Source organism: Cibotium barometz, chromosome 29, assembly GCF_041138505.1.
Source record: "Cibotium barometz isolate CiBa-2024 chromosome 29, ASM4113850v1, whole genome shotgun sequence".
NCBI lineage: Eukaryota > Viridiplantae > Streptophyta > Polypodiopsida > Cyatheales > Cibotiaceae > Cibotium > Cibotium barometz.
In genome coordinates this window covers 54,070,978-54,098,548 of record NC_141074.1, presented here as the reverse complement: position 1 = coordinate 54,098,548, position 27,571 = coordinate 54,070,978, and the positions used below count along the sequence as shown (strand labels likewise).

At 45.2% G+C, this 27,571-nt stretch overlaps 1 protein-coding gene across 9 annotated transcripts in view; it reads left to right on the top strand.

The window, feature by feature from the left end:
• The first annotated feature begins 2,325 nt into the window (after window positions 1-2,325).
• The window catches only part of LOC147622366 (ABC transporter A family member 2-like), a 51,621-nt gene continuing 26,375 nt past the window's right edge, over window positions 2,326-27,571 (top strand). For 6 of the 9 annotated variants that reach the window (XR_015269688.1, XR_015269687.1, XM_086823484.1 and 3 more), the window contains exons 1-8: window positions 2,332-2,887; window positions 3,940-4,171; window positions 17,316-17,485; window positions 17,574-17,759; window positions 18,478-18,573; window positions 18,651-18,851; window positions 18,974-19,133; window positions 19,232-19,449. Coding sequence is in view for 7 of the 9 variants with exons in the window: in XM_086823484.1 (XP_086679610.1) it covers window positions 2,444-2,887; window positions 3,940-4,171; window positions 17,316-17,485; window positions 17,574-17,759; window positions 18,478-18,573; window positions 18,651-18,851; window positions 18,974-19,133; window positions 19,232-19,449 (1,707 nt within the window). In the remaining 2 variants the exon portion in view is untranslated. Of the gene's footprint in view, window positions 2,888-3,939; window positions 4,172-17,315; window positions 17,486-17,573; window positions 17,760-18,477; window positions 18,574-18,650; window positions 18,852-18,973; window positions 19,134-19,231; window positions 19,450-27,571 lie in introns of all 9 variants that reach the window. The other 3 variants (XM_086823487.1, XM_086823486.1, XM_086823482.1) reach the window with 3 other exon arrangements.

Below are 27,571 nucleotides of genomic sequence, written 5' to 3'. Positions count from 1 at the left end.
GTGAAAGGCATTTTAAATACTAATTTTGAAAATGATTTTGACTCACTAACAAAGAGAATTGCCAATGTAGTGGACTAACAAAGAGCTTGTCATTGTAGTCTACGGTGTACCCATGACATGATAACAAAGTGGGTCTTGTTACCCTTTCACATCACACATCACACATCACACATCACACATCACAAATCATTTTGCTCATTTGTGATCTTTAATATATATATATATATATATATATATATATATACAAGGGCAAAATATGCAACTCATTTGTATGTAGGGCAAAGAGGCAAGGACTTCCCTAAAAATATAAAAAAAACCCCAATTATTTTTGAAAGTCAAATAAAAAATGTTTTTGGATATAGACCGCAGGAATATCTTTACTAAGCTTGTTCGGGCTAACCTTATTGTTTGTCTTTTTTAAAATTTGAAAATGATTTTGACTCACTAACAAAGAGCAATGCTAATGTAGTGACTAACAAAGAGCTTGTCATTGTAGTATACGGTTTACCCACTACATGATAACAAATGGGTCTTGTTACCCTTTCACATCACACATCACAAACGATTATGCTCATTTGTGATCTTCAATATATATACACAAGGGCAAAATATAAAGCTCATTTGTATATAGAGCGAAGGGACAAGGGGGACAATATTGTACTTCCCTAAAAATATACCAAAACCCTAAACAAAAAATGTTTTCGGATATATACCGCAAGAATATCTTTCCTAAGCTTGTTTGGGCTAACCTTTTTATTTATTTTTTTAATTTTGAAAACGAGTTTGACCCCCTAACAAAGAGCAGTGCCAATGTAGTGACTAACAAAGAGCTTGCCATTGTAGCCTACGGTCTACCCACGACATGGTAACAAATGGGTCTTGTTACCCTTTCACATCACATATCACAAATGATTATGCTCATTTGTGATCTTTAAAATATATATACAAGGGCAAAATATAAAACTCATTTGTATATAGGGTAAAGGGGCAAGGGGGATAATATTATAAACAAAAAACTTGTTGAAAGTAAAATAAAAAATGTTTTTGGATATAGACTGCAGGAATATCTTTACTAAGCTTGTTTGGGCTAACCTTTTTATTTGTTTTTTTCTCAATTCTCGCATATAGCAATTAGAAAGTGAGATGCCAGTACCAATGCCAAAAAAAAAACAACCATTACATTGCATTTTTACCAATTGAAATCTAACAAAATAAGTCAAGCATTTTCCCAGTGCTTGTTTTAAAAATTTCGTATTTGTAGTCATAAGGCTTTATAGATTCATTATTGGTAATGTTAAGGGGCACACATAATTCACTAAGTAGGCAAAAATGAACGAATAAGATGACGTCAAATAGGCACTTTTTGCTACGCACATATTGTAACACTAGAGCCTTTTAAAACTAGGAAGGGGGAGGTCATGAGAGAATGGTGGCACTTACGTCTTTAGAGCTGTATCCTACCTTGACTTAGGGACGGAGGAGATTTTACTTTTTGCTTTTATAATACTCCTCATATTAAATGCATGCACTGAAAGCTCATTGGTTGTTAGTCATGGTCATTGCTAAGTTAGGCCAAAAATAGGGGTGCTTACATAATTGACCAATAAGATTTGACTTGATTGTAGGCATTCAATAGTGAGATTTTTAAAGGCCCTCAAGTCAAGGTTGGACATTTAATAGTGAGATTTTTGAAGTCCCTCAAGTCAAGGTTGGACATTTAATAGTGAGATTTCTGAAGTCCCTCAACTCAAGGTTGGACATTTAATGGCGCGATTTCTACCTCAAGGCCCATTTCCACGCTCATTAAAATTCGCAACCAATTGTGAGCTGAACACTTCCAAATCCCATGGGTTCACCTCACAACGACAAGTTGAACTCAGAGTCTTCTTCATTAATTTCTGAGAAGTGAAAACCGGTTGCCAACCAAGACTGACCTGGAAACAGGCCTTTAGTTGTTAGGAGTCATCTAAGGAGCTGTTGTTGGGCTTCAAAACATAAAGGATAAATGGTAGAAAACAAAGGCTTCAAAAGGAGGAGATTGCACGACGTCCCTTGCACAAGGGTCTAGACTCACGGAAGCTTTTCACGCATTTCCATGTATTTTGCACCGCGTACTACGGACTACGTAGCTGTAAAGCCCAAAGGCCATAGGGGGTTGGCACTCGTGGCTCGTGCTCACACAGGGATGACGAACTCAGGCACGAAATCGCGATTCGTGGAGTCTGGACCATCAAGTGTTGTCCGCTTGTCAGTAACCGCTGAGCTGGCTGCTGAGGTGGTCGGCTTTGTCACCCCTATATATATACACACACACACAAGTTCATCAACAGGCTGGCACACAGTTCCCCCTCCTCTCTCTCTCTCTCTCTCTCACACACACACACAGACAAGTTCAACAACACATTCTCCATCGCAGATCACGCAGCACTTGGACGCTCTCGCCATGCAGGTTTCGTCCTCTCCAGATGTCCTCCTGGCCCGCCGCCCCCCTACCAGTACCGATCCTCCCCCACGTGAAGACATTCCCATGGTCGTCTCCGGCTTCCCTCTCTTCCTGGAGCAGCTGTTTGCCCTGCTCAAAAAGAACGCCCTCCTCTCCCTCCGCCTCAAGGGCGCCACCGCGCTTCGCCTCGTCGGCGCCTCCCTTTTCTTCATCTTCCTCTTCTTCTGCGTGGATCAAGCCACCAACACCAGGCTCAGGGCTTCCTTGCCTCTGCTTGACCCGGCGCCCACCCCCGTCACCTCCATTCCTGCCTGCGAGACCGGCTTCTTTATCAATACCCCTTGCTACGACTTCATCTGGAGCGGGACTTCCATCCCCAAAGCATCCACCATCGTCCACAACATCATGAAGCACAACCCTAGCCGCCCCATACCATCCTCCAAGGTAAGCTCTTTTCCTTGACTCTTCAACTCCAAGAGCGCCAAAGGGCAATGCACTGCAAAGCTGCATTCCATCTCAATTGCTCGACTCCAAGAGAGCCATAGGAGGGTACCTACAAAGCTGTGTGGGTTTTGTGGGGGGGGGGGGGGAAACACCAAGATCGAGAATGGGTGCATGCTCTAGAAAGCAATCTGTGTGTGTGTGAGAGAGAGAGAGAGAGAGATGGCTGCATTGCTTTCCGTGTTACCATGAGAGGAAGAGCATAAATTATTCACCTTAACTAAGGCCAAATATCCTGTACCTTTTGTAACACCCAGTAAAAACCATTTACATGTCTCACTTTTATCATGTTACAATTTGGACTCCGCTTCCCTTATATTCAAAGCGTAAAACTATTTTTACGGGTCGATAACTCATGTAGACTTTACTCCCTATGGGCTCTTCTAACACCCTATCATCCCTTATTAGAGTACTCCATGTCCCTTATTTGATCCAACGCTTTAAAAACCAAAAGGCATTCTTAATGCACAACTTTTCTTTGAATTAATTTGTCTATTTAATATTGTCCAAAAATTTAGGGCTATCTTATTATTGTAAGGGCTATGATAAGATTCTCTAAAATGAATTTAAAAACTAAAAAATCTAAAAAAAATAAAATCTTTTCACCTCTCTCTCTCACACACATTCACACTGAATGAAATATTTAAGGTAGAATTACACAAGCTCTAGCCCAAGCAATAACACCCAGGGCCTATCGACATGCTAGTCTTAGTTTTGAACCCTAGCATTTAATATGATATAATATATAATTAAAATCTCCAAAAAGGTTACTTAGTTGGAACTTCTCTTTTTGTTCTTTTTGAAAATGTATATGTAAAAAAGGCCCTAAAAAGCAACCTTTACTAAATTGCAAATTCTTAAAAAATGTGTACTTGGAAGAAAATGTATTGATTAAACAGAAAAGAACGCTTTATTGAAATGCAAATTTTTTAAATTAAAAAAAAGTATTGTTGGATGGTATGTATCATATGTGTGACTGTGGTGGACTAATATAGGTGTTGGGCTTTGCAACGATTTCTGAAGTCAACCGATGGCTGTTAGAGAATCCTATGCGCACGACAGGAGCTTTACACTTTCAGGAGAGAAGCTCGTCGGTGATTGCTTATGGCATCCAAACAAACTCAACCCCAAAACAAATACGTGGAGTTTATGAAGATCCTGTTTTCACTTTCCAAGCCCCTATTCAACTAGCTGTAGAAAGGGAAATCGCTCGCTTGATGGCTAGAGGTACGACTACTTACAAAGCCATACTCCATCTTAGAAATCAACCCTTTTATTCAAATCGCCATGATTTTACTTGGTCACCTCTCTTTCTCTCTCATAGATAATACCATCCTTAAAGGGGTTGTGAAACAAAAAAATAAACAAACTAAGTACTCGCTAATATTCCTGAGTACTATGGTTGAACAAACTAAGTACTCGCTAATATTCCTGAGTACTATGGTTGAATATATATTCCTAAGTACTATGGTTGAATATATATTCCTAAGTACTATGGTTTTAAATAATATTCTGAGGAGTATGGTGGAATATGCATTAGGACTCTAGTTTTGAAGGGTCCAGTGTTGCACAAGATGGAAGAACCAGCTATAGAGGTTTGCAGGGATGTGGCTATGGAACAGTAGACAGGGAGAGAGAGAGAGAGTTAGAGAGAGAACACAATGCTCAAGAGAGAGAGTTAAAGACAACTCAATGATGTGATAGTTGCTTGATCAGTTTTCAATGAAGTACAAGTAACCTTTATAAGTACAAAGGTTCTCCTCCCGACATCATTGCTTATGTCACATCACACACACACACACCATAGTAACATGGAACGCCGTTCCATAGCCTTGGGAATGAGGGAGCGCGTTCCATAACCTGTGTCGTTCCCGTTCCTGTTCCACAAATGTGCATCCTTGTCTAAAGGCATTCTGGGTCTAATTTTTGAGTAAATGAGAATTTTTGTATTTTTCTATGATCATATCATATCATATGAGGGTGGTGTATGACCTTGCATCTAAAAGGCTTGGCAATATATGCCCTTGCATCTCCTTAGCTTGCTAATGATAGCCATATGGTGATGACGTGTCGTTCCCATTTTTTTTCCGGGTTCCCGTTCCTGTTTCAAAACAGACCCTTGTTCCATCTGTCTGTCCTCGTTCCATGTGACTATGACACACACACACACACACACACACACATACTTTCTCACGAGTGGGTTCACACACAGGTAAGACCTTGATTCCCAATGATCCCCCCCTCAAGGGATTACCTCGTATTGTGTCAAGGATAAATCTAGGCTCATGGTTTCTCATGCGAGTTTTCTTGGTCAAGGATAAATCGCATGACTCTAGTTTTACAAGCTAGTTATGGGATCCCTTGGATAAAGTACACACAAGATCAAGTCACACCGAATTGAAAATAACACACAATGTTGACCAAGTATACACACACTTAGATCAAGTACACACTGACCATCACAACCATAGAGATAAGGCCTTGCTTCCAACATACCTCCCGCAAGGGCTATCTCTCTTGCTATTGCAAGGATAAATTAGGATCCGTAGTCCTATTTTACATGCCTGTAGTGGTGCACCTTGGGTACAGCTGACAACTAGGCATGTGATGCACCTTGGGTACAGTTGACAATCAAGAAGGACCAACCAGATCACACACAATCCACATGGCCTACATCATAAGGTGACTAGAGGTGGTTACAACCACTTGATTTTTGCCCTCAGTTTTGAAAAATGATGAAAAATTAGGGTTTAATGGTCTGAAAAATAAACAACCCAAATTGATTTAAAAAAAAGCAATTTTTGCTAAAGCACTTAGATAGTTACTGTTTTCGTTTTCTGTGTGTTTTCGTGGGCTTTCTTGGTGGCGGCTTCTCTCTTTTGCTTCCACTTTCTCCTTTGCGCCTCCCTTTTTCAGCTACTGCGTCTTTGCTTTGACTATGGCAGCTGCAGTGCGGGGTAGCAAGGATACGCAGGCGGGTACGGTGGCCAGCTATGCGTAACATAAGGTGAAGGAGCTGTTGGTAGCATGCTATAAGGCAGCTATATACAGGTGGGAGTAACGGGCACACTGTAGAGGGAGTTGATGGTGGCCAACTAACAAACATAGGTGGCTGTTGCAGTGATGGCGGCGGCCAGCAAGGACAAGATGCGTATGCTCTGAGCGTTGATGATAGTGGGGGTGATGGTAGCTTGGCTATGGGCTAGCTATGCACAGCTAAGCATATAGGTGTTGATGATAGTGGGGGTGATGGTACCTTGGTTGTGGGGTAGCTATGCACAACTAAGCATATAGGTGTTGATGATGGGAGAGCTGGCTCTAATGCCATTTGAAAGGTTCAGTGCTGCACAAAATGGAAGAACCAGCTATGGTGGTTTGAAGAGAGAGGCAGCCATGGCTATGGAATAGTAGACAGATGGCTATGGAACAGTAGAGAGAGAGAGAGAGAGAGAGAGAGAGAGAGAGAGAACAAAATGCTCAAGAGAGTTGAAACGACTCAATGATGTGATAGTTGAGTGATTAATTTTCAATGAAGTACAAGTACCTTTTATAAGTACAAAGGTTCACTGCTTATGTTACATCACACACAAATATCTAGATATTATTGATACCCCTTTGAGATGTGGTTCACACTCACATACTTCCTCACTCATGACAGTGGGTTCACACACAAGTAAGACCTTGATTCCCAACAAGTTTTTGGTAATGTTATGTGGGCTTCTATGTGTCTCTCTTGCAGCATTATGTGGGCTTCTTTGTGTCTCCCTTTCAGCATTAAGGGAGGAGGCTTATTCGTAGTACCTGCTTGGTCTCATAGACCATTAATAAAATCTCAATATCTTTCTCCTCCGCATGTAGCTTGGGCCAGATTGGCTAGAGGGCATGCATCATTGGTGCGATTGGAGAGGTAGTGTTTCTAGGTGCACTTTCAGAATGGGCACAAAAGTTCTCTCCTCTTTGACTCGTTAGTTAGACCAACATCAATATATGCAAGGGCCTTCTAGGGGGTAGATTACAAAGCCTTCTAGGGTGTAGGTTACAAGAGGCTCTCCGGTATGATCTCAGGGAAGAGAATCACACCACCTTGTATCTTCCTGACAAAGTTTGCAGTACCTCCCTTGCACGTGGACCTCTCATTTCAGATTATCACATATCTTGTGAGGGTCTGGGAGTATAGTACGACTGAGGCAGGCATACATATTATACTGTGGAAGGACCTCTCATCCTCTATGTAGCTTGCAGGTGCCCCGCGGGGGGGGGGGGGGTGATGATACTATTCATGTGCCATTAGGTGGTTTTTCACAAGTTATGTCCTGTGATCATCTCTTTCCATATCAGTACTCTTTGGATTCACCCACCCTAGGCTTGACTTGGCAGGACTTTCATTGGATCATTAGGGATGACTTATGGCAAGGCATATGTTCGGCAAACATGGGTGTCCCCGATGTGACCACATGCCACTAAGATGGCATTTTATTTGGAGAGTCGTGTGCCAGCTAGCTCCGAAAAACATTCCACATTGAGACTGCACGAGAGGTCAAGGCCACACGAAATCCAGGAGATTGTGCACCTTATGCACGAGGTGGAAATAGAGGAGCATGTAGATGTCCTAGATATTGTGAGATTCGTTGGAGGTATCACTGTCTCTATGAGTAGCGGTTTTAGGACATGTGACTACTCATCGACTACCCAGACTAGAGATGCACCACTTTCTTTGTGTCGGAGGTCTCGCACTTTAGACTCCCACTCATGTGATCGACAAATGGCTAGGAGTAGAGTTATATAACACACTTCTTCTTCACAAAAAAAGAGCCTACACTTAGTGGTCATGGCCAAGCTTGCAATCTTGAGCCAGCCCTCCGCACACATGATGAGATCTCATCATTCGTGGACAGATTTGAAGGGACAGGCTAATTGATGGCCCATGTAGTTGTGCCCATTCTGCTGTATGTGGATAACATGGTCACGATCTTTAACTCTATGGAGGGACTACATATTCATTTGGATGCATTGCAGGGGTTTTGTGATAGGAGACACCTCATGGTTAATCTATGCAAAACCTGTTGGAGGTGGCAATTCTTGTAGCTCCTTTCGGGTTATCGCATGACTGGAAGTTGTGGTGGAATATCCCATATGCAAGAGCATGGGAAGTCAAAGAGCCATATATAGGGTGTGGTGGCACCTTGTCATAGATATCTCCTTCGGTCGGTTTTTTGGGGGGAGCAACAGTTGAGAGATTGGAGCCTAGTCGTTGACGTTGCTTAGTGCCCTAGGGTGGTGTGCGTGCTGCTGCTGCTGTCGCATGACTTTGACAAAACCAAGGTCATGGTTTGGAAATTCTCTGATCTTATGTTCACCTTGGAGTGACCTTCACAAATTTGATCTTTTCCACGAGACCATGCACACAAGTTTGCCTAATGAGAGGATAGGTAGTTGGGGTCCACTTGGAGTGGAGGCAGATCTAGGAGAAGAGGATTGGAGGAAGAGAGATTGTAGGTGGTGATGCTTTCACATGCATGATGTGGAATAAGTCGTCAGAGCTGCATGAAATTATCTTGGTTGAGTTGGGAGTCTCTCCCTTGCTATTAGATGCACTTTTTCACAATATGCGGATCGACGACGCTTGGGTATGTATGTATTGGAGGTCTGTCGTCATCAGGACGCCATGCTCAGACGACACTTCGGGTTTCGTAGCAAATGGAATTCCTCTCTGACCCCCATTATAAATTTTTGGTAATTGCCTTAGCATGTGATTGAGGAGGCCATTTGTAAGAGGCCTCCAAGGTGTAAGAGGCCTCCGAGGTGTATCCAACCAAGATCTCCTAAACACAGTCCAACACGAGATTAGAGAAAACCAAATAAAAGGGGTGCAGGCAAGCTCATCACCCAACCGTAGGATTGGTACTTCGATCCACCCCTAAGCCAGGGGCTAAGGTTCCACTCCATAGATACATGCTAGTCAGCACTAGCATCCCATACCACCAGCACCTGGCCACAAGCTCCCTCGGCAAGACTATCTGTAATATGCCACAGCGCATAACTGATGCACAAATAATAACCCAAGGCATCACTTATATAGTTATAACTGTTGCTATAAATAGCTAAGCTGCTATGGATTGCCAGTAGCCTAGTTTATTAATTGTGAACCTTAGTCCATCTGTATCTGCCTGCCATCTCCTAATTGCCAGTAGCCTAGTTTATTAATTGTGAACCTTAGTCCACTGTATCTGCCTGCCATCTCCTAATCTTAGGGCCCCCTAACTTTGTTGGATTAGGCTTTCCTCAAATGTTTCCACTTGTGGAAACAGTTTCCACTCGTGGAAACAAAGTTTGTCTAAGAAAATTTGTCAAGCCGATTCCTCCTCTGCCCTATCTTTCCATTGAATTTTTATAATCAGGAATCAACTTATTCCTAAGTTGCCTTTCCATGAAATCCATCACAGCTTTTGGTTCATGTGGAACATAGGACTGGTCTTTAACCTCAACAAGTTCTTGAGGAGTCACAATGCTATTGTCATGTGCATCCGTTCATCCCAATGCTCATAGACATGTATATGCTCATTAGCAAATATATGGGCAGATTTAGAGGAGATTTTGCAGCCCTATAGGCTCTCGGAAGTGCCCAAGACATAGCCCAATGGTTGGGATACCTTTTGGGCATAGTTTGGACACAAAATATGGCTTTTTGGACAATGTTTTGCGAGAAAAATAAGCAAAACCGACTTGATTATGAATTCATTCCTTTTTCCTATAAATAGAATCATTAAGCATTCATTAAAATGATCATTCAAAGATCAAGAGGATCCATTTGTCAGAGTTTGCAAGGCAGCAAGGACACAATGGTGGATCAACATGAGCTTCTCTTGTCCGATTGCAAGTAGAGGATTGCAGGGATCTTTGGTATGCATCATGAAGCTGTGAATCAGCAAGATCATTGTATATATAGCATGTTTTGGCAATATACAATAGATTAGGTCTATCTCTCCTTCTCTTTTGTGTCTTTGCTAAACATAGGATTAGCGTTATCTTCCTTGCTTAGCGTTAATCATGAACACGCTTCCGCAATGCATGTTACATTGGTATCAGAGCTTAGGTCATCCTAGGAAAGCCCTTAGCTTATGTTTGGTGCATGCTGAATTAGGGTTTGTGTTTTTGCGTTAAATCTGCGTTTTTGCATCAGCTTTATATTCATTTTCAGCATAGTATAGTGCTAGAAAGTCTAGATTTAAGCCTAGCATGATCCTAGGGAGTTTAGAAAGCATGTAGAACTCTAGGGTTAGGGTTTTTAGGTTGATTACAATGGAAAAAACAGCAAAACAATATCATGAGTTTAGAGGCAGTGGATGACGACTTTTTGAAGACTTTATCCAACAAAGAGTTGTGGGAATTTAAGAAGTCAGCAGTCAGATTCATCCAGCTTTTAGCAAATGGTGGAGAAAAGCTCGATGATACTAAAAGGCAGAAGGCAAAGAGATGCTTGGCGGCAGTTCGACTTGAGATACAAACCCGATGGGAAGCAAGAATGCTAGCACAGGAAAATTCACTAGTGGTTGACACTTAGCAAGAGGAAGTTTTCAAGAATACCAAAGAGCTTCCAAGATCGGAAGTGGACCAGGAGACAATTTCCTCGAGAAAGGAGTGTGGATCGGTGAAGGATTCTGAGGAGATGGCGATGCCTATGGTGGATAAGTTAGAGGCAGCAAAGGAATCACCCAGGGTTGTGGAGCAACCAAAAAAGATTGAGAGCATTAATTTGAGTGAAGGAGAACTTCCAAGGCAAGAGAAGTTTCACAATGATGCTATCACAACTGGGGAGATTCACCGGCCATTGTTTGAGATGTCATTGCCCGAGGCCGAACTAATTGATGAGTTACAAGTGCCAGTGCCAGTGCCCTAGAATCTCAGCAAATCCAATACAACAGAGGACGCTGAGACTAGTGCCAAAAGAGGAGATTCTAGAGCAGGTAGATCTTTCTGAATCCTATGTGGAGAAGGATGAGGTCGTCTCGATAGTTTCAGAGGAGTTTTCAGAAGATCCAGAGACCGAGCTAGACAACTTGAAGACCAAGTTAGAGAGCTTGGGGATTGAGCCGATGGATATGAAGTGTTATCTTCAATTTGACCGGAACGGAATTGGAGCAAAGGTGTATGGATTACCCCGATGCTCCAAGCTTAGCAAGAGGGGATGTCATGTGCATCCGTTCATCCCAATGCTCATAGACATGTATATTCTCATTAGCAAATATATGGGCAGATTCAGGAGCAGATTTAGAGCAGATTTTGTAACCCTACAGGCTCCCAGAAGTGCCCAAGACATAGCCCAATGGTTGGGACACCTTTTGGGCATAGTTTGGACACAAAATATGACTTTTTGGACAATGTTTTGTGGGAAAAATAGGCAAAACCGACTTGATTACGAATTCATTCCTTTTTCCTATAAATAGGATCATTAGGCATTCATTAGAATGATCATTCAAAGATCAAGAGGATCCATTTGTCAGAGTCTGCAAGGCAACAAGGACACAATGGTGGATCAACATGAGCTTCTCTTGTCCGATTGCAAGTAGAGGATTGCAGGGATCTTTGGTATGCATCATGAAGCTGTGAATTAGCAAGATCATTGTATATATAGCATGTTTTGGCAATATATAGTAGATTAGGTCTATCTCTCCTTCTCTTTTGTGTCTTTGCTAAACATAGGATTAGCGTTATCTTCCTTGCTTAGCGTTAATCATGAACACGCTTCCGCAATGCATATTACAGCTATCCTTGTTAGAATATGCAGCGGAAATGATAACCAAACTTGGGTAGACAAGAGCAAGTAGAATGCAAAAAATAGACAGCACAAGAAACACAGAGAGAGAGGTTTGTAAACTCTTCTCTAGGTGGCCCTCCACGACTGCATGAGCAGTCGGCCAGCAATAAATGAAGCCCACGACTGCATACATCCAGTCGGCCAGCAATACAGAAGTCCACGACTGATGTCTGGGCAGTTGGCTAGCCACAAGACTGCAGATGGGACAGTTGGCCAGCCACTAGGTGCTCCTACCAACCTCTGGCATCCCTCCACACCACTGGAAAAAATGGAAAAAATAGGGAAAAAATACGAGGAGTGAGGAAAAATGATAAAACACCTTATACAGGGCGGGCACACCCACAACAGAGGCCCTGGTGCACACCCACAACAGAGGCCCTGGTGTATAAATATAGACAGGAGATGACTTCTAACACCCCCTCTCAGCTCCTGGCTGTGAAACCAACCCAAGGGAGCTAGAGTGCCGCCTGAGCATAGCCTGAGGTAGAGACTTCGTGAAGAGGTCCGCCGCATTGTCCTCCGTCGAACAATAAAGTAGCAAGATGTCACCAGCCAAGATCTTCTCATGTACAAAGTGATACTGTATCTCTATATGCTTGGTCCGGGCATGGAAGACCGGGTTCCGAGCAATAGCTATACAACTCTGGTTATCGCACTGGATGACTGTGGGCTCCTTCTGTGGAAACCCAATCTCGCCTAGCAGTCTCCGCAGCCATACAACCTCACAAGCAGCACCACAAGCATCCCGGTACTCTGCCTCTTTCGAAGAAAGGGCAATAGTTGGCTGCCTCTTGTTGCTCCAAGAAACTGCTCCTGAGCCAAGGGTAAAATTGTATCCTGAAGTAGATCTCCTCGTGTCTGGATCTCCTCCTCAATTTGAGTCACTCCAACCTTGGAGCCTGACTCCATCCCCTCCTATGTAAAAGAGTCCCAGATCCTTCATACTCTGCAGATACCGCAAGATCCGCAATCCTGCGTCCCAATGAGTCTTCAATGGCGTCTGCATAAAAGAGCTTAACAGCCCCACGGAGAAGCTCAAGTCCAATTTGGTGTTTAGCAACCAGATCAATGAACCAACCAACTTCCGGTACTGCGAGGCATCAACTGGCTCACACGGATCAGTAACGGTTAACTTTGTGTTCGGGTCCATCGGCGAAGTAATAGGCTTGCAGTTCTCCATCCCAAAGGCCTCAAGCAACTCATGAATATACCGCTGCTGAGAGATGAAAACCCCCTCTGGGTCTGCCAAATCTCCAATCCCAAAAAGAAGTGGAGTAAGCCTAAGTTGGTCATCTCAAACTCCTTTGACAAGGCAGCCTTCGTCACTCTAATGTGCTCCACATGACCGCCGGTGAGAATGAGATCATCCACATAAAGGATGATAAGCGTGACCATGCCGCGTTCTCGAAAGAGATACAGGTTCGGATCTGCAACCGATCTCTGAAATCCAGTCCGAATAAAGAAGGAATCAATCTTCTGATTCCAAGCCCTGGGAGCCTGCTTAAGACCATACAAGGCCTTACGTAACCTGTAAACCATCCCTTCAGATCCTGGAACAATAAAGCCTGGAGGCTGCTCAACATACACCTCCTCCTGCTCTACAGGTCACCAATAAGGAACGCAGATTTTACATCCATTTGATACATGGGCCACCTCTGAGAAGAAGCAAGGGCTAGAACGGTCCGAATCGTGGACATCCGCACTGTCGGTGCAAAGATATCCTCGTAGTCGATGCCTGGCCTTTGAGCATAACCTTTAGCCACAAGTCTGGCTTTGTGTTTGTCCACCGACCCATCAGATGCATATTTGGTCTTAAAGACCCATTTGACACCAATGACTGACTGCTTCGACGGCCTCGGTACCAACTCCCAAGTGTTATTCTTCTCGATGGCATCAAGTTCCACCTACATGGCTTTCCTCCAAGTATCCTGTGAAAGGGCTTCCTTTATGGAAGTGGGCTCTTTGTCCTGCATGATACGAGACATCAAAGCATAGTTCACCTGAAGAAGCTCCGCTGTGTTGCTTTTATCTCGGACTCTATGTGATCTTCGAGGGCCGTCCTCTGTGGTCCACTCGGAGGGTAGCTCCGTGACACCTGACTCCCGAAGGTGTCTCACCTAGGTACTCGAACAGATCGTGGAGCCTGCTGTGGTCGCGGGGGCTCTACTCCAGTTGCGGGCTCAACCTCCTGTACTGATTGAGGTTGATCAACTGGAATGATGGTCTGGGAATCATCAGCAGACTTCTCTGGATCTCCAAGAAGTGGCAGATGGGACAGTCGGCCAGCCACTAGGTGCTCCTGCCAACCTCTGGGATCCCTCCACACCACTGGAAAAAATGGGAAAAATAGGGAAAAAATACGGGGAGTGAGGAAAAATGATAAAACGCCTTATATAGGGCGGGCACACCCACAACAGAGGCCCTGGTGTATAAATATAGACAGGAGATGACTTCTAACACTGGTTCGTAGCTCCCAACAACTCTTTTAATCTGTGACATGAAAGACTGGATGAACTTTCACATTCTTAGGCAGTTCTAGTCTATAGGCTACCTCTCCGATCTTTTTAAGGATCCGAAAAGGTCCATAGTATCTAGGGGATAACTTTCCAACTTTCCCCATCCGTAACGTCTCTGAACTCTTGGGTATTCGCAAATACACTAGCATTCCCTTGGATAACTCCCTTGGCGAACATTGCCTACTATCAGCATATATCTATGCTCTATCTTGAGAACTCGAGAACTCCTAATAGAATCTCTAGCTCTAGCTAACATCTGTTGCGTATTTGCCAAGAAACCCTTAGCCCTTAAGTCCCATAGCTACCGGAGATCCAGGTTAGTAGCCGTGCATTAGCATAAACGGACAGTGGACTTAGCCAGTGGCCACATGCTTAGCACTATTATGGGAAAATACAACCATCGGAATGTACCCCTCCCAGTCTGATGGTCTCTTGGAGACGTATGCACGAAGCATATCCTCCAAAACCCAATTCGCCCTCTCCCTTTGCCTATTGGACTGAGGATGATGAGAGGAACTCAAACTCAGCTTGGTCTCCAATTTTTGGAAGACCAGAAGTCTTCAGTAAACTTTCAGTCCCTATCACTCACTATATCACAAGGTTCCAAAGGCTTCCCGAGTTCCATGTAAGAGAGGTGCGAAGTCTGCTCCTTTCTGTTTTGTTCCACGCCGAACGTAAGAAAGGTATAAGGTGTGATGATTGAGCCCTACATGGATATAGGGATCCCACAGGCCATCAATATAGAGAGCGCGAGTTTCTCTGGTCCCATGCATCTACGAAGTCACTAGAGAGAGATCCCAATCCCCTCTAAGAGCCAGGCGTCCTTGCCGTGAAAGGTCATTTGGCATCCATGAGTAGTACACCACATTTGCATGAACTGCTTGTAAGAATGTGACTATTTCTCTGCTACTAGATGGATCATTCACATTTTTTTAAAACATCCATTTGGTCTAATTAAAGCAATCATGCATAAAGTCAAGCTCACAGCTGGTCATTAATACCATCTATCTCCAACTCTTGGGCAAAAAGAAAACTTGGACCTTCTGCCTATCAGTTGCAGATCTAGGATATATTCTGGTTTGAGACATGGACCGAAGGAGGCGGACTTCATCACAGCTCTGCGTTTTGTCATGGAGGAGGATGGTACTACTATTGCATGAGAACACCGCATGGTTGGTTGGGTTGATCACATTGTACATGTATGACTCATGTGTAGTACGTTCCTTCCATATTTTGTTGGCATATAGTTACCCACAGATCACATGTATTACTTTTGGTCTCTAGTTTTGGGTCCTTTGTAGGTGTTAAAAAAATCTTTCTTTCTTTAGTAACATGTATGTGATTATGACACATGACTCTCAAATCAATTTGAGAGTAAAATCTATGTGATGATGACACATGATTCTCAAATCAATTTGCCTAGAAAAATTGATTTTTCCCCAAATCTGATTATTGCTCCAAATCTATGTGAGAGTAACATCTATGTGATGATGACACATGACTCTCAAATCAAATTTTCCCAAAAAATTTGATTTTTCCCCAAATTTGATTTTTGATTTTTCCTCCAAATCCCTGTAGTAGACACACAGGAACCCTTCCCATGGATGGTGACCCCCTCCCCCCCCCCATTACATGCACTGGCTGGAGAAATGACATGTATGCCAAGCTGAAGGACCTGTGGCAAAGATTAGACACACTGGGCTCCATCGGGTTTCTTAGCATGAGTGTCCAACTTTGAAGGCTGGGGTTGGCCAACTTGATCCAATGTTGGGTCATTTGTTGCATCAAGGCTGCAGCCAACTACTCAACCTGTTGTCTTGAGAGGACTCTTACCTATTCCTTCAGATCTTGTGCTGGTAGTTTTGAAGGATGCCTCGGACGTGCCATTATGCAATTCTCGAGAACAAGTTTCCTTGAAATTATCCTCAAAGTCCATTGCACTCCTGGAGCATTGCTCAAAGGAGGTGTGGGCTAGAGTGTATAAGGAGTTGTGCAAGGGTACATCCTTAAGGCTTTCGAGGAACCTAGTCTTTCATCTGAGAACTTGTCTCTATCACTACAACGGGAATGGAGATATCTCACCGGTTGATGTAGTCTCGGATGGATTCCCCATCCTTCTGTTTCATGTTGTGCAGTTGTAGATAACCCGAAGCACTTATTGGCTCCGATGGTGCAGGAGGGCCAAAGAAGTCTCTAAACAGTGGGAAGAAGAGATCTCTAGTCTTAAACATGCAAAGCAGCATGGACATCAGAACTATGGAAGGTCCGGGCTGATTTCACGGATGTGAAGGAGGAAGGGGAAATGTCTGCACAGGCAGCCTAGTGCAGCAGCTAAAAGAAGGCTGAAGCCCTCCTGTAGTTACCGTTCTTCACTGCCTGTAGGCACCCTTGCCTATAGGCGCTTTTTTATATGCCCGTAGGCAATTCCACTGAGAAAGCACCTTGTGGGGTTTGAACCCAAGACCTCTTGGTCCTAGGCAAACACCTTCACCACTTGGGCTATCACCTCATTGGCTGCAAGGCTGTGTTTTTAACAAAGTGAGTAAATGTGACAAAACCCTTACTTCTAGTTACACCAACTATCCATTTGGAGATGCATTGAGGGCCGAGGCTGAGAGAGTACGAGGATTGCAGTTTTCATGTCTCACCTTAGGAGGGCCATATTATATTATTTAATTATCTGCATAAAGAGAGCCGTACTATATCATGTGGGGATCAGCTGCAAGGCTGTGTTTTTAATAAAGTGTTTAATCGTATTAATGGTTCAATGTTACAAACCCCCTGCTTCCAGTTACACAACTATCCATTTGGAGATGCATAGAGGCTGAGAGTGTACGGTAGCGGATTGCAGTTTTCATGTCTCACCTCAGGAGGAGGGCCATATTATATCATTTAATTATCAGCATAAAGAGAGCCAAACTATATTATTTGGGGATCGGTTGCATGGCTCTGACTAAAGACCGCCAAATTTTAGGAGGGTTCTTGGCATTATAACAATTCATAACCTGCACTAAAAACGTTTATTGATCGTGTGTAACAGACTCAAGCATTGAGTGGTCAGTTGCATTCAAAGAGTTTGCACATCCTCCACTTTCAACCTCCTCAATGGTTGCAACTGGGGCCCCTGTCTCCTTTCTTGCAGCTACTATGTTTGGGTTTGTCATGCAAATGGGAAATCTTGTTGCTGAAAAAGAGCAGAGACTTCGGCAGGTACAGGGCTTGTGTCTTCAAATGTTTGCTTTGTATCTTGCATGCATGTGAAAGAAAGCTGATTTGTTGGAATTTTGGCCTTTTTCAGGCCATGTCAATAATGGGGCTCTTGGACTCTGCTTATTGGCTATCTTGGCTTTTATGGGAGATCACAATGGCATTAATCTCCTCAACTTTTTATATATTCTTTGGCATGATGTTCCAGTTCTATCTTTTCCTCCACAACAGTTTTGGCATTCTTTTCTTCCTGTGTTTCCTCTTCCAATTCAACATGGTAACTATTTCGCCTGATTTATCCAAAGCTTTTTCCTAGCTCATATCAAAATTAGGAAATTTGTTGATATATTTAACTTCTTTCTACTGTCTTGGATTTTTAACTCTGTTTCTTTAGATGTGTACATACATACTGTCTTTTTGGCATATATGGGAACTTAGAAAACCTTCTAGGAGATTTAAGACTTCATAGAGATGCCTCAATCATTGGTGGCTGGCGGTCGTATTCATTTCATGTCAAAAGGACATCACCATGATTTCCAAGTGAAGATTGATCACCTTGCTTAGAAATTCTTACCGTGGGAATCAAATGAAGAATAACTTGCGGGACTCTGTCCATGACATTCAGACCATGCAGGGCAGGAGTATTTTTGATAATGCTTTCATGCTGGGAAGCAGTGGAATGAGCCAAGGAGAGCAATCAGACACCCCTTGCGGTTTCTTGGGTGATTTCAAGAGTGCATATTGAAGTGTAGATTTGGGCTTCCTAGATAGTATACTCATATTTTCAGCTTTGGGTTTAATGATACAGCCCTTATCCATATTGGAAGCCCCAATCTAGAAAGACTATCAGAAATTTGAATTATTGGACCAAAGATTTTCACATCTCTTTGCATGTAGTCAAGACATGATTTGGTCCTGTTTGGTCTCATGTTGATTTGTGCCTAAAACTTTGTCCTTGAATGGACATGCACATGAACTCCCTGTTGTAAAAAAAGGTTGGATTTGCCTGCATGCTGTCAACTTTTGTCAACAATTCGGCATCAGCCAGGACAGCTGGATTTGCTGTTTTCATTGTCGGTTTCTTGACACAGGTAAGCATCTACCCTACGGTTAATACCATTTTTTGAATGTTTTGTTGATATGATTGTGTGAACTCTTCTGAGTGCAGCTGGTCACAGCCATTGGATTCCCTTACAACAAGTCGTTCCCAAAGGTTATACAAAACGTTTGGTCTATTTTCCCACCAAATCTCCTTGCCATTGGCATGCAATACTTAGGAGACATCACATCCACAACACAAGGCAATGGTATCAGCTGGGCTGGCCGTGCAAGGTGCCCTAATGTGGATCCGAATTGTGTCCTAACACTGGTGATTCTTTTCCTTTCTAATTTGCTCGTTATAAAAAATACCTTTTTGTCTTGGTCTAGCATTTTTCCTATGGCACACAAAACCTTCAAAGTGCTGAACCAATCGGTGTACTCTTGTTCCAGGATCAAGTTTACAAATGGCTCACAACAACCTTCTTTGCATGGTTTTTTCTTGCCATGTACCTTGACAACATTTTCAAAGATGTGAATGGTGTGAGGAAGTCTTGGTTTTACTTCTTAAAACCATCTTATTGGACATGGAGAGCATCTAGCCAAGATAAAGGTTTTGAACTTGTCCTAGAACATGTTCTAATTTCAATGGTTTTCAGGTGTTGAGATGATCATCCCAACTTGTCTTTTGTCTTTGTTTGCGTTTTCTAGATGGTGATTCGTGCTGTTGTATGGGCTCTTTGAATATACCATCCGAAAGCATAGCAGTTGATGAGGATGTAGCAGAAGAAGAGCGATTTGTCCGGGAGCAAGCTGCAAGATTTTTAAACCCAAACACTGCAGTACAGGTCTGTGGTTTGGTGAAAACATACCCTGGAACTAAAGGATGCTACAAATGCACGAGCGTACCTGCTCATGAAGCAGTTAAGGTTCGGACAACTTTTATTTGATTTTGAAACAAAATCCACGTATCCAAAGGATACTCTCTTGCTTGTGTGCCATTATATTTTGTGGTAGACTCTTGCACATGCATGTGAGAATGGCTTTGGCTTAGGCAACAACAATATTAGTCTTTTAATAAGAGCCTTTCACTTGCATGTGTCCTCCTGTGTATGTGCCGACGTTAGGACATGTACAGGGTAGCTTTGGACTGCTAGGATTTAACAAACCTTTGTGAGTCTTCGCAGAAGGGCCATGGACAAGGAGTGGTTGTGACATGTGGGTGTAGGTTAAGTTTTGCAAACACTGGATAGATGTAGGTGCTGGATGGCTTGGATTATTTTCCCTTTTTTTAAAACGGGTTTCACATATATTATATCTGAGCAACCTTGGGTGTATGCATTGTCCAGCGTCCACAACATCCCTTTGACAGGCTTTCTTGCTGCTCTTCAGTTCCCAGCTTTTCATTCATGCACCTGCTGGCAGTTGTAACACGTCATTGGCACCCAGTAAGCGGATGGTTTCAGCCTATAAAAGGCTCCCTTTAGCCTCTCCCGTTCAGCAGATGCTCCCTTCATCCCTTAAAGAGCAAAATGTAGCCCTCAAGTAGACTGAGAGGGTCAGAAGAAGCTGGAAGTGCAGTGCAGAAGGTTGCCAATCCTCAATTGCAGAAAAGAGACTTCTCTTAAGTGTGAATATATGTAATCACGGCTAGAAACCGGAACAAAACATCCTTATCCCAAATGTATGGTGATCTCAACCAATCTGGGGCACAACAGTGCCAAGAGAGTTCTATGGGGGCTGATTAGAAGAAACATCCCATGATCCCACTCCCTCATGAAACATTGCACTTTGCTTGCGTAGATCTGGATGGTCCCTGTATACGAGCCCATGTGGCGATAAGAGCGTGAATAGTATCTCCCCTTATAGTGCAAATGCACTGAGTGTCGTATGTCTTAATGTCCTCTATAGCCTCTGTGTATCTGGCCCCCCAAATCTGCCAAGCTGTGATATTGGCAATGATCTCACAAGTGGTATCAATCCTCTACAGAGGTAGGGTATAATGTGTACAAGGAATATCCAATATCATGCAACGTTGGTGTAGCAGGGTTGATTGGTTCTCCTCTGGATAGTATGTCTGGAATCCTCAATACTCACGACACAATGTATAGATGAACAGACAGATTAAAATATCAGCATAGCACAATGACAAGAACACTATAAATATTACGTGCTTTACTCCAAAGAAGTTGTTACATGCCCTTTACTGTACTGTGCACACCCAGCAGTGGCCACAATGAGTAGGACGACACTCAGACAGCAATGACAAGTCACAACAACACTCAATGAATAATATTCAATAAACAGGACTTGATGGAAAAGGATGTCCCCAAGAATGAGCTGATAGTGATTCCTCCAAGGTGGGGTTGAGTCGATGGAGTCGGTGGCATCTCGTATCTTTGGTAGATGCCCATCCGAGTGACAGTGCAGTGCCCTGCATGCACCTCTCATGTATCCGTTGGCGGTGCACTTTAGTTTCTGGATGGTCCACCAAATGCTCTGGGATGGTCCAGTGGAATGGTCTAGACGGGATGATCCAGTGTGGCACCCTGGAATGGTCCAGCCGGGATGATCGAGTGTGGGCACCCTTAGTGGCTACAAGTCGCGCACCACTAAAGAGCTCACCGTCCTCGGTGAGTAAGATTGAAAAAGAAAGCGGCCTCAAAGGAGAAGGGAGGCCAAGCATGATGGTGGCGGAAAAAAGTAAACCCCCCCCCCCCCCCCCCCCGGCGCGCGGCCTCTTTCCGCTGGTGGAATACCGGAACAAAAGTGAGTAGAGAAAACGGAGGGCGGCGAGTAGGAGATAGCAGGGGTGGCGAGTAGGAGGAGGAAGAGGGGGCGAGTAGGAGAAAGCTCTTGCGTGGACCGAACAGCAACACCAAACGTGAGAAAAAGCGACAGCACAAAAAATCGTGAGAATGATCTGGAAGGAGGGTTATGAATGGGCTGAGGCAGTGGCGTGTAAGGGCGCCGAACAGCAAGTGCAGACAGGCGGCTGCAATGGGCGAGTAAAAGCAAAGAGCGCTGAGTTGATGCACGCCGAGCAAGTGAGACTTGGTGAGAAGTGTGAAGGCTCCGAGCAATGTGACAGATGACTTCCATCTTCTCAAGCTTGCTAAATCCTATGGTAGAACCTGCCATTCCCTTTCTTATGGGTCTCAACTCCATCATCTCTTGAAGTGGTAATGGCTGCAGCGCCATCTCCCAACTCACTGCACCGACTGTCAACTCGCCAGTGTGGAACGCAAGGAAGCAAGCGGGGTTGGGGGGTTGACTAGGAGGAGGTAAAGGCCGCCAGGTAGGGTAAGGGGAAAGGCAAGTGGATAAGCAAGGGGCGAGTGTGAAGAAGGCAGCTGCGTGGTCCAACAAGAGGTGAGAAGGAGAAGTAGGAGGCGACGAGTACGAGAGGTGACCATGGGGGAGGCGAGTAAGACAAAAGGAGGGAGGCGAGTATGAAAGAAGGGGGCGAGTATGAAAAAAGAGGTCAAGAGGGGCAGGGTGAGCATGAAAATTCAGAGATTTACCGCCATCTTATTCACTTTGAGTAGATTTTCCATGGAGAAGGATGGAAGCTGTGGTTTGGATTGCGAGGGGGAGAGGTAGGTTGTTTGTCCGATACAGAGGGATAGTTGTGGAGGTTCTTGAAGGCTTGCAAGGACTAGTCTATGACTGTGGTGGTGGATCCACCTGAATGGAGACACTGGAGGACAACACCAAGAAGTTAGTGGGCGAACAAAAGAAAGTGCTGGACAGGGTTCTGAAAAACAGTTGGAAGGCCTCCACAAGGAGATACAGTGAAAGAACAAGAAGATTGAAGAACTGGCAGCCCAGGTGAACCACCAATTGAAAGAGACCCACCTGCAACAAACAGGAATGCCAGAGGCTGCCCCAATGATAGGGGAACTCTGGGCAGAAATGGAAGCCCTAAAGGCTAAAAGCTACGGTCAAGGACCATACAATGGAGGAAGGGGAACTGAATATTCAAGAGGGTTTAAGGACTGACTTGGAGCAGTTGAAAGCTGTGAGTGATAGCGGGAAGAACTGCAGACCACTAAGAAAGATTGGGTGGAGGTGGTGAAGAAGCACAAACCCCCACAGAGCATCATACACGAGACTCTCGAGGAGGAGAAACACAGGAAGGATAGGGCCCTCCATGTGCGAGTACGGGGGCTTCCCCCAAGGAGGATGCCATGACACTTTGCCAGATGTTAGGAGTGGACAGGATTGCCCCCCCCCCCCCCCCCTTTGCAAATACATGGAGGGCAGGCAAGGATATGACACGAGAGCGGCCCCTCATCATTAGATTCCCTGATGCCACCAGCAGACAGGCCTTCTTAGATTGAAGGGTTGCCCTCAAGGGCACACAGGTGTACATGGGAGATGACTCACTCCAGCACAGGTGGCACAACGGTGTGAGGTGATGGTGACTGTTCATGAGGCCCACAGAGCAGGCAAGTGGGCTATCTACAGAGATGGTAGAGTCATTATCACTGAGCGCCGTCCCAAATAGGGACGCCAGGTCTAAGAGACCAAACACCTGAGGTTGGCAGTATGGAACTGCAATGGCATGCTGTGGTAGATTCTAGGAGGCTTGAGCGAGATTCTCACAAGCAGGGATGTCATTTTTTATACAGAGACTCATTAGAGCCTTGAGAGGGGCTTACCATACATAGCCGGGTATGTGTGGGAGTCAGCTTTTCGAGGTGAGACCCGCACATTAGGAGTACGTGGCTCTGGGGGGGTAGTTGTCCTTTTTAGATCCCATCTCCGACAGATTCTCAGCATCGTTCGGAAGGATGAGGATGCACGATATCTTTGGGTGCGGCTACAGCTTAGCAGTGACAGAGTCATCCACATTGCTGTGTGTTATTTTGCACCACGCCACTCCCCTTACGCTGCACAGCATGGCCAGTCATTGTACTTACCATTATATGGGGATATCATGGAGTTCTCACAGTTGGGGGAAGTCCTCTTGCTCGGGGATTTCAACGCCAGGACGAGAAGTCAGCAGGTCCCACTACGCGATCTAGATGACCCTATCAGACTACAGGAGCTGGACATCATTGACACAGGGCTACAATGATCGTCACAGGACCGTGAGGAGGTCATAGTGTATGGGAGATATTTCTTAGAGCTGGGAGCTGCACATGGTCTCGTTATCTATAACGGGATATCCCGATGGCCCTCCTCCGGCGCACTCACCTCCTTCCCTCACTTAGGAGGTACTAGCACTGTGGACTATCTTATGGGATCTCTGGCTTTGGCACACCTTCTCCCTGACTTCTCCATTCCGCCACCCCCTTTTGAAGCTGACCATGCCTACCTCTCTTTCACTCTTACCTGCACACCACCCGTCCCTCCACCACCACCCCCCATCTCACATTACACTCAGGTCCTTTTTGATCACGAGCTTAACCTTGTTTACTCCAACTACATCTACCGCCAACTCCAAGATGTGGAAGCTACTCTCCCCCTATCCACCCTCACAACACAGCTCACCACCATACTCCACACATCCGCCAACGCTTCTTTCATTTGCACGCGGCGGCCTACCACCAAGCCACCTTGTGGTTCCATGCCCCAGATCTGTTGGTATGATGATGAATGCCGAGCCACACGCTCTCGTCTTAAGCATGAGGTACGGATTGGGCAAATCACGAAGTGCCAAGCGCAACGGATTTCTCAACGTCTCACCCAACGCAAGAAATGGGAGTTCTATGCTCGGAAAGAGGATGAGTTATACCGACTTTTCTTAGGGCCGAACTGCAAAGAGGCTTGGAAGAAACTCAGAGAACATCGCCCTATCTACGCTCCCTCTATCATATCCCCCATCAGCCACCCCTACCCCTCCCACCAGATCCCACCACCTCTACCTTCTTCACAAAGGGTATAGTCCTCAAGGCCATTCGTAGACTAAGCAATGGGCGAGCCCAGGATCATGAGGGACTCGCTGCCGAGTACATCTCGCATGCCGATGATACCCTGGCGCCCCTACTAGCCTACACGTTCAATAGAGCCCTTTGTGAAGCATTTCCACCCTCTTGGTCCGCCAACACCATCACCCCCATCCTCAAAGCCGGAGATCCACTTGATCCTAATAACTACAGGACGATCATGATTGGCCACACATTGGCCAAACTCTATGGATCAGTGCTAGAGGCGGAGCTCAGTTCATTTTCAGAGAGCCAGGGATGCAGAGCCTCAGGACAAGCCGGCTTTCGGAGGAGCTACTCTACCCTTGACCACATCTTCACTCTCCGTGCCATCATGGAGGAGGGTAGAGCACAACATCAGAGGATTTACTGCTGCTTTGTGGATTTTCGCAAAGCCTTTGATAGTGTACCCTGAGCCCGCCTCCTACACCATCTACAGGAGTATCAACTTTTCTCTAGAGATAGCCTCATGACGCGATTTAAAAAAAAATATTTGAATAAATAAAATAGAGAACAACGACACGCGATCAATAACCATTGGATAGCTGACATCGAGATCTTGTTGCAGCTGATGCTACTAGATCAGCCACGATAAAAAAAGTTGGTTCTATTCCAGTCTATTTCACCGAAACAATAATTTATGAAGAACCACGAACCAGGTTTGGAGCATCATCGCCCTCTATGAGTCTGTCATCGGACGTCATCGGACGAGTGAGAGCCCCAGGAGGTACATCATAGGAGGTTTCCAGCACTATTGGGGTGAAACAGGGCTGCCCTCTATCACCCACTCTTTTCGGCCTCTACATTGATGAGATCTCGAGTTTCATTGATGGATTAGGCGGGGTTGGTCCCACACTGGCAGGCATATTGAGCCCCATACTACTTTATGCAAATGACATCGTCCTCCTCTCAGACTCACCCGAAGGGCTCTAGAGACAGTTGGATGCCTTACATGACTTTTGCACTCAGCGGGACCTCTCTGTTAACCTTGGTAAAACCAAGGTAATGGTCTTCAATACCTCTCGCCTCTTCATATCCAGATTGAGCTTCACATATAGAGGGGATCCTCTGGAGATTGTCTCATCCTATGTCTACCTTGGTGTTACTTTCAGTGGCCCACGCTTTACCATGGTTCCCGCAACACATGCCAGAGTGACGCGGGGATATGCAGCATTGAGCTTACTTGAGTGGCAGTGCTTCTAGGCACATTTCCAGGAGCCCAGGACGAAGGGCTGGCTTTTTGACACCCTCCTCACACCAGCCTTGATGTATGGAGTAGCCTTCTAGGGGCCAGATTTATCTGATGAGAATTGGCAACGAGTTGAGAGGCCCCAGGTCATGATGTTCTCTTGTACGATCTGCAGCAAACCATCAGTCCCACACCAGATTATCCAGGCAGAGTTTGCTACAGCCCCGATGGTAGTGGATGCACTCCTCTAGACAGTCACGTACCTCCATCGCATCAGTCACATGGATTCCCATAGGTACCCGAGGCTTGCCCTAGAGTCCTCCAGATAGATAGCACTTGAGGGGCACTCTGGAGTATGGTATGCACTAGTTTCCACTTGGTTCTCAGTATATGGGCTCTGACCCCCCCCTTCAGTACAGTTTGGACTCCCCTTTTCTCCGGCTGTCTCACGAGGATACCAACCGGGTTATCCGGTTAGATCTTCTCAGCCTCTACACACATTGCACATGGATCACACCCTCGGAGCTCCCCACAAAGATGCACTTCTACAACGATCACTTCCTCACACTCACTGAGGATGGATTCATCCAGCAGCTGGGCTACTTGAGTGTTCACATGTCCCATGCCATGCGGATTGCGATTGGCCTGATACAGGTTTCATCCGTGTCTCATGTGAAGAGGCCAGTATTTTGCTGACATGGACGGGAGCCAGACTGGTGCCACCCGTGTGTTAGCAGGATGGTGTCGTATGGACGGGAGCCAGACCAGTGCCACCCGTGTATGACCTGGACTGTGTTCGACCCATGGGACTGTCACGCCATGGAAGAGCCAGTATTCGTGCCGTGTTTTGCCTATGGGATTGTCACACCATAGGGAAACTCGTGCCTGGAACTGTGTCTTACCTATGGGACTGTCACTCCATAGGAAGACCAGGTTTTTATGTTTTTATGTCGTGCCAGTTTTGTGCCGACAGATATTTTGTACTTGTTCCATGAACGGGAGATATGTCCATGTTACTATTTGCACATGCACACATGATTTGCATGCTTGAAACTGTTTTCGCATGACATGTATTTGTGTGTTTGCCTGCTTGACGTGTTACTTACCGAGCGGGGACGCCTGCCAGTGAGTCGTGAAGTCTGCTCTGTATTCTGACGAGTTTTAGTGCATGTGAACAGGTGGTAAGTATGTTACACATGTTGTTTTAATGTTTTTTTAATTCTAACCCTTTATTTTATAAGGTTAGGTGTTCACACTTATTTAAAAGTGGGCACCCCCTTTGGGCACCCACTTTGGGGCCAAGGTGGGGAGCCCCACTTTTAAGTGAGTGTGGGGGTGGGCATGGTCACCAACCCCCGCTAGTCCCCCTTCATGCATGCGTGGGAAATCTCTAGTTGTATCTTCACTTTAATTTTATTAAAAGAGACTCCCTTCTTCAAGCATGAAACCAATCGCTTCCTTCAGGCGTTTTTATTTTTCACCAACCTGCGCCTCCTCTCTTACAAACGACTGTTGCCCCTGCACTACTGGCTACAACCAATCATGCTCCCAGGCGGCTGCTGCTGAATTTATATGTGCCTCTGCTCCTACAGCAACCAGGCTGCGGGCTGTGTCTCTGAATATCCAGGCGCATGATCCTATCTCTCCCTCTGGCGCATGTTCTTCAAGAGGGCGACTGCTGCAGTGCTGCAGGCTGCGCCTGCCCCTCTACAGGTGGCTGATGTACTGCTGCGCCTAACCCATACAGGCGACTGCTTCTACCTCTCCCACACAGGCGCATGTTTGTATCTCTACTGCTAGCGACTGCACCTCTGGATGCTGGCTGCATTTCTGTACAACCAGGCAACCAACTCTTGCATCTACACCACCTTCCCTCCTGCAGGTGACTGTGCGCCTCCATCTCCTCCATCAGGCTGCCTTTTCTCCACT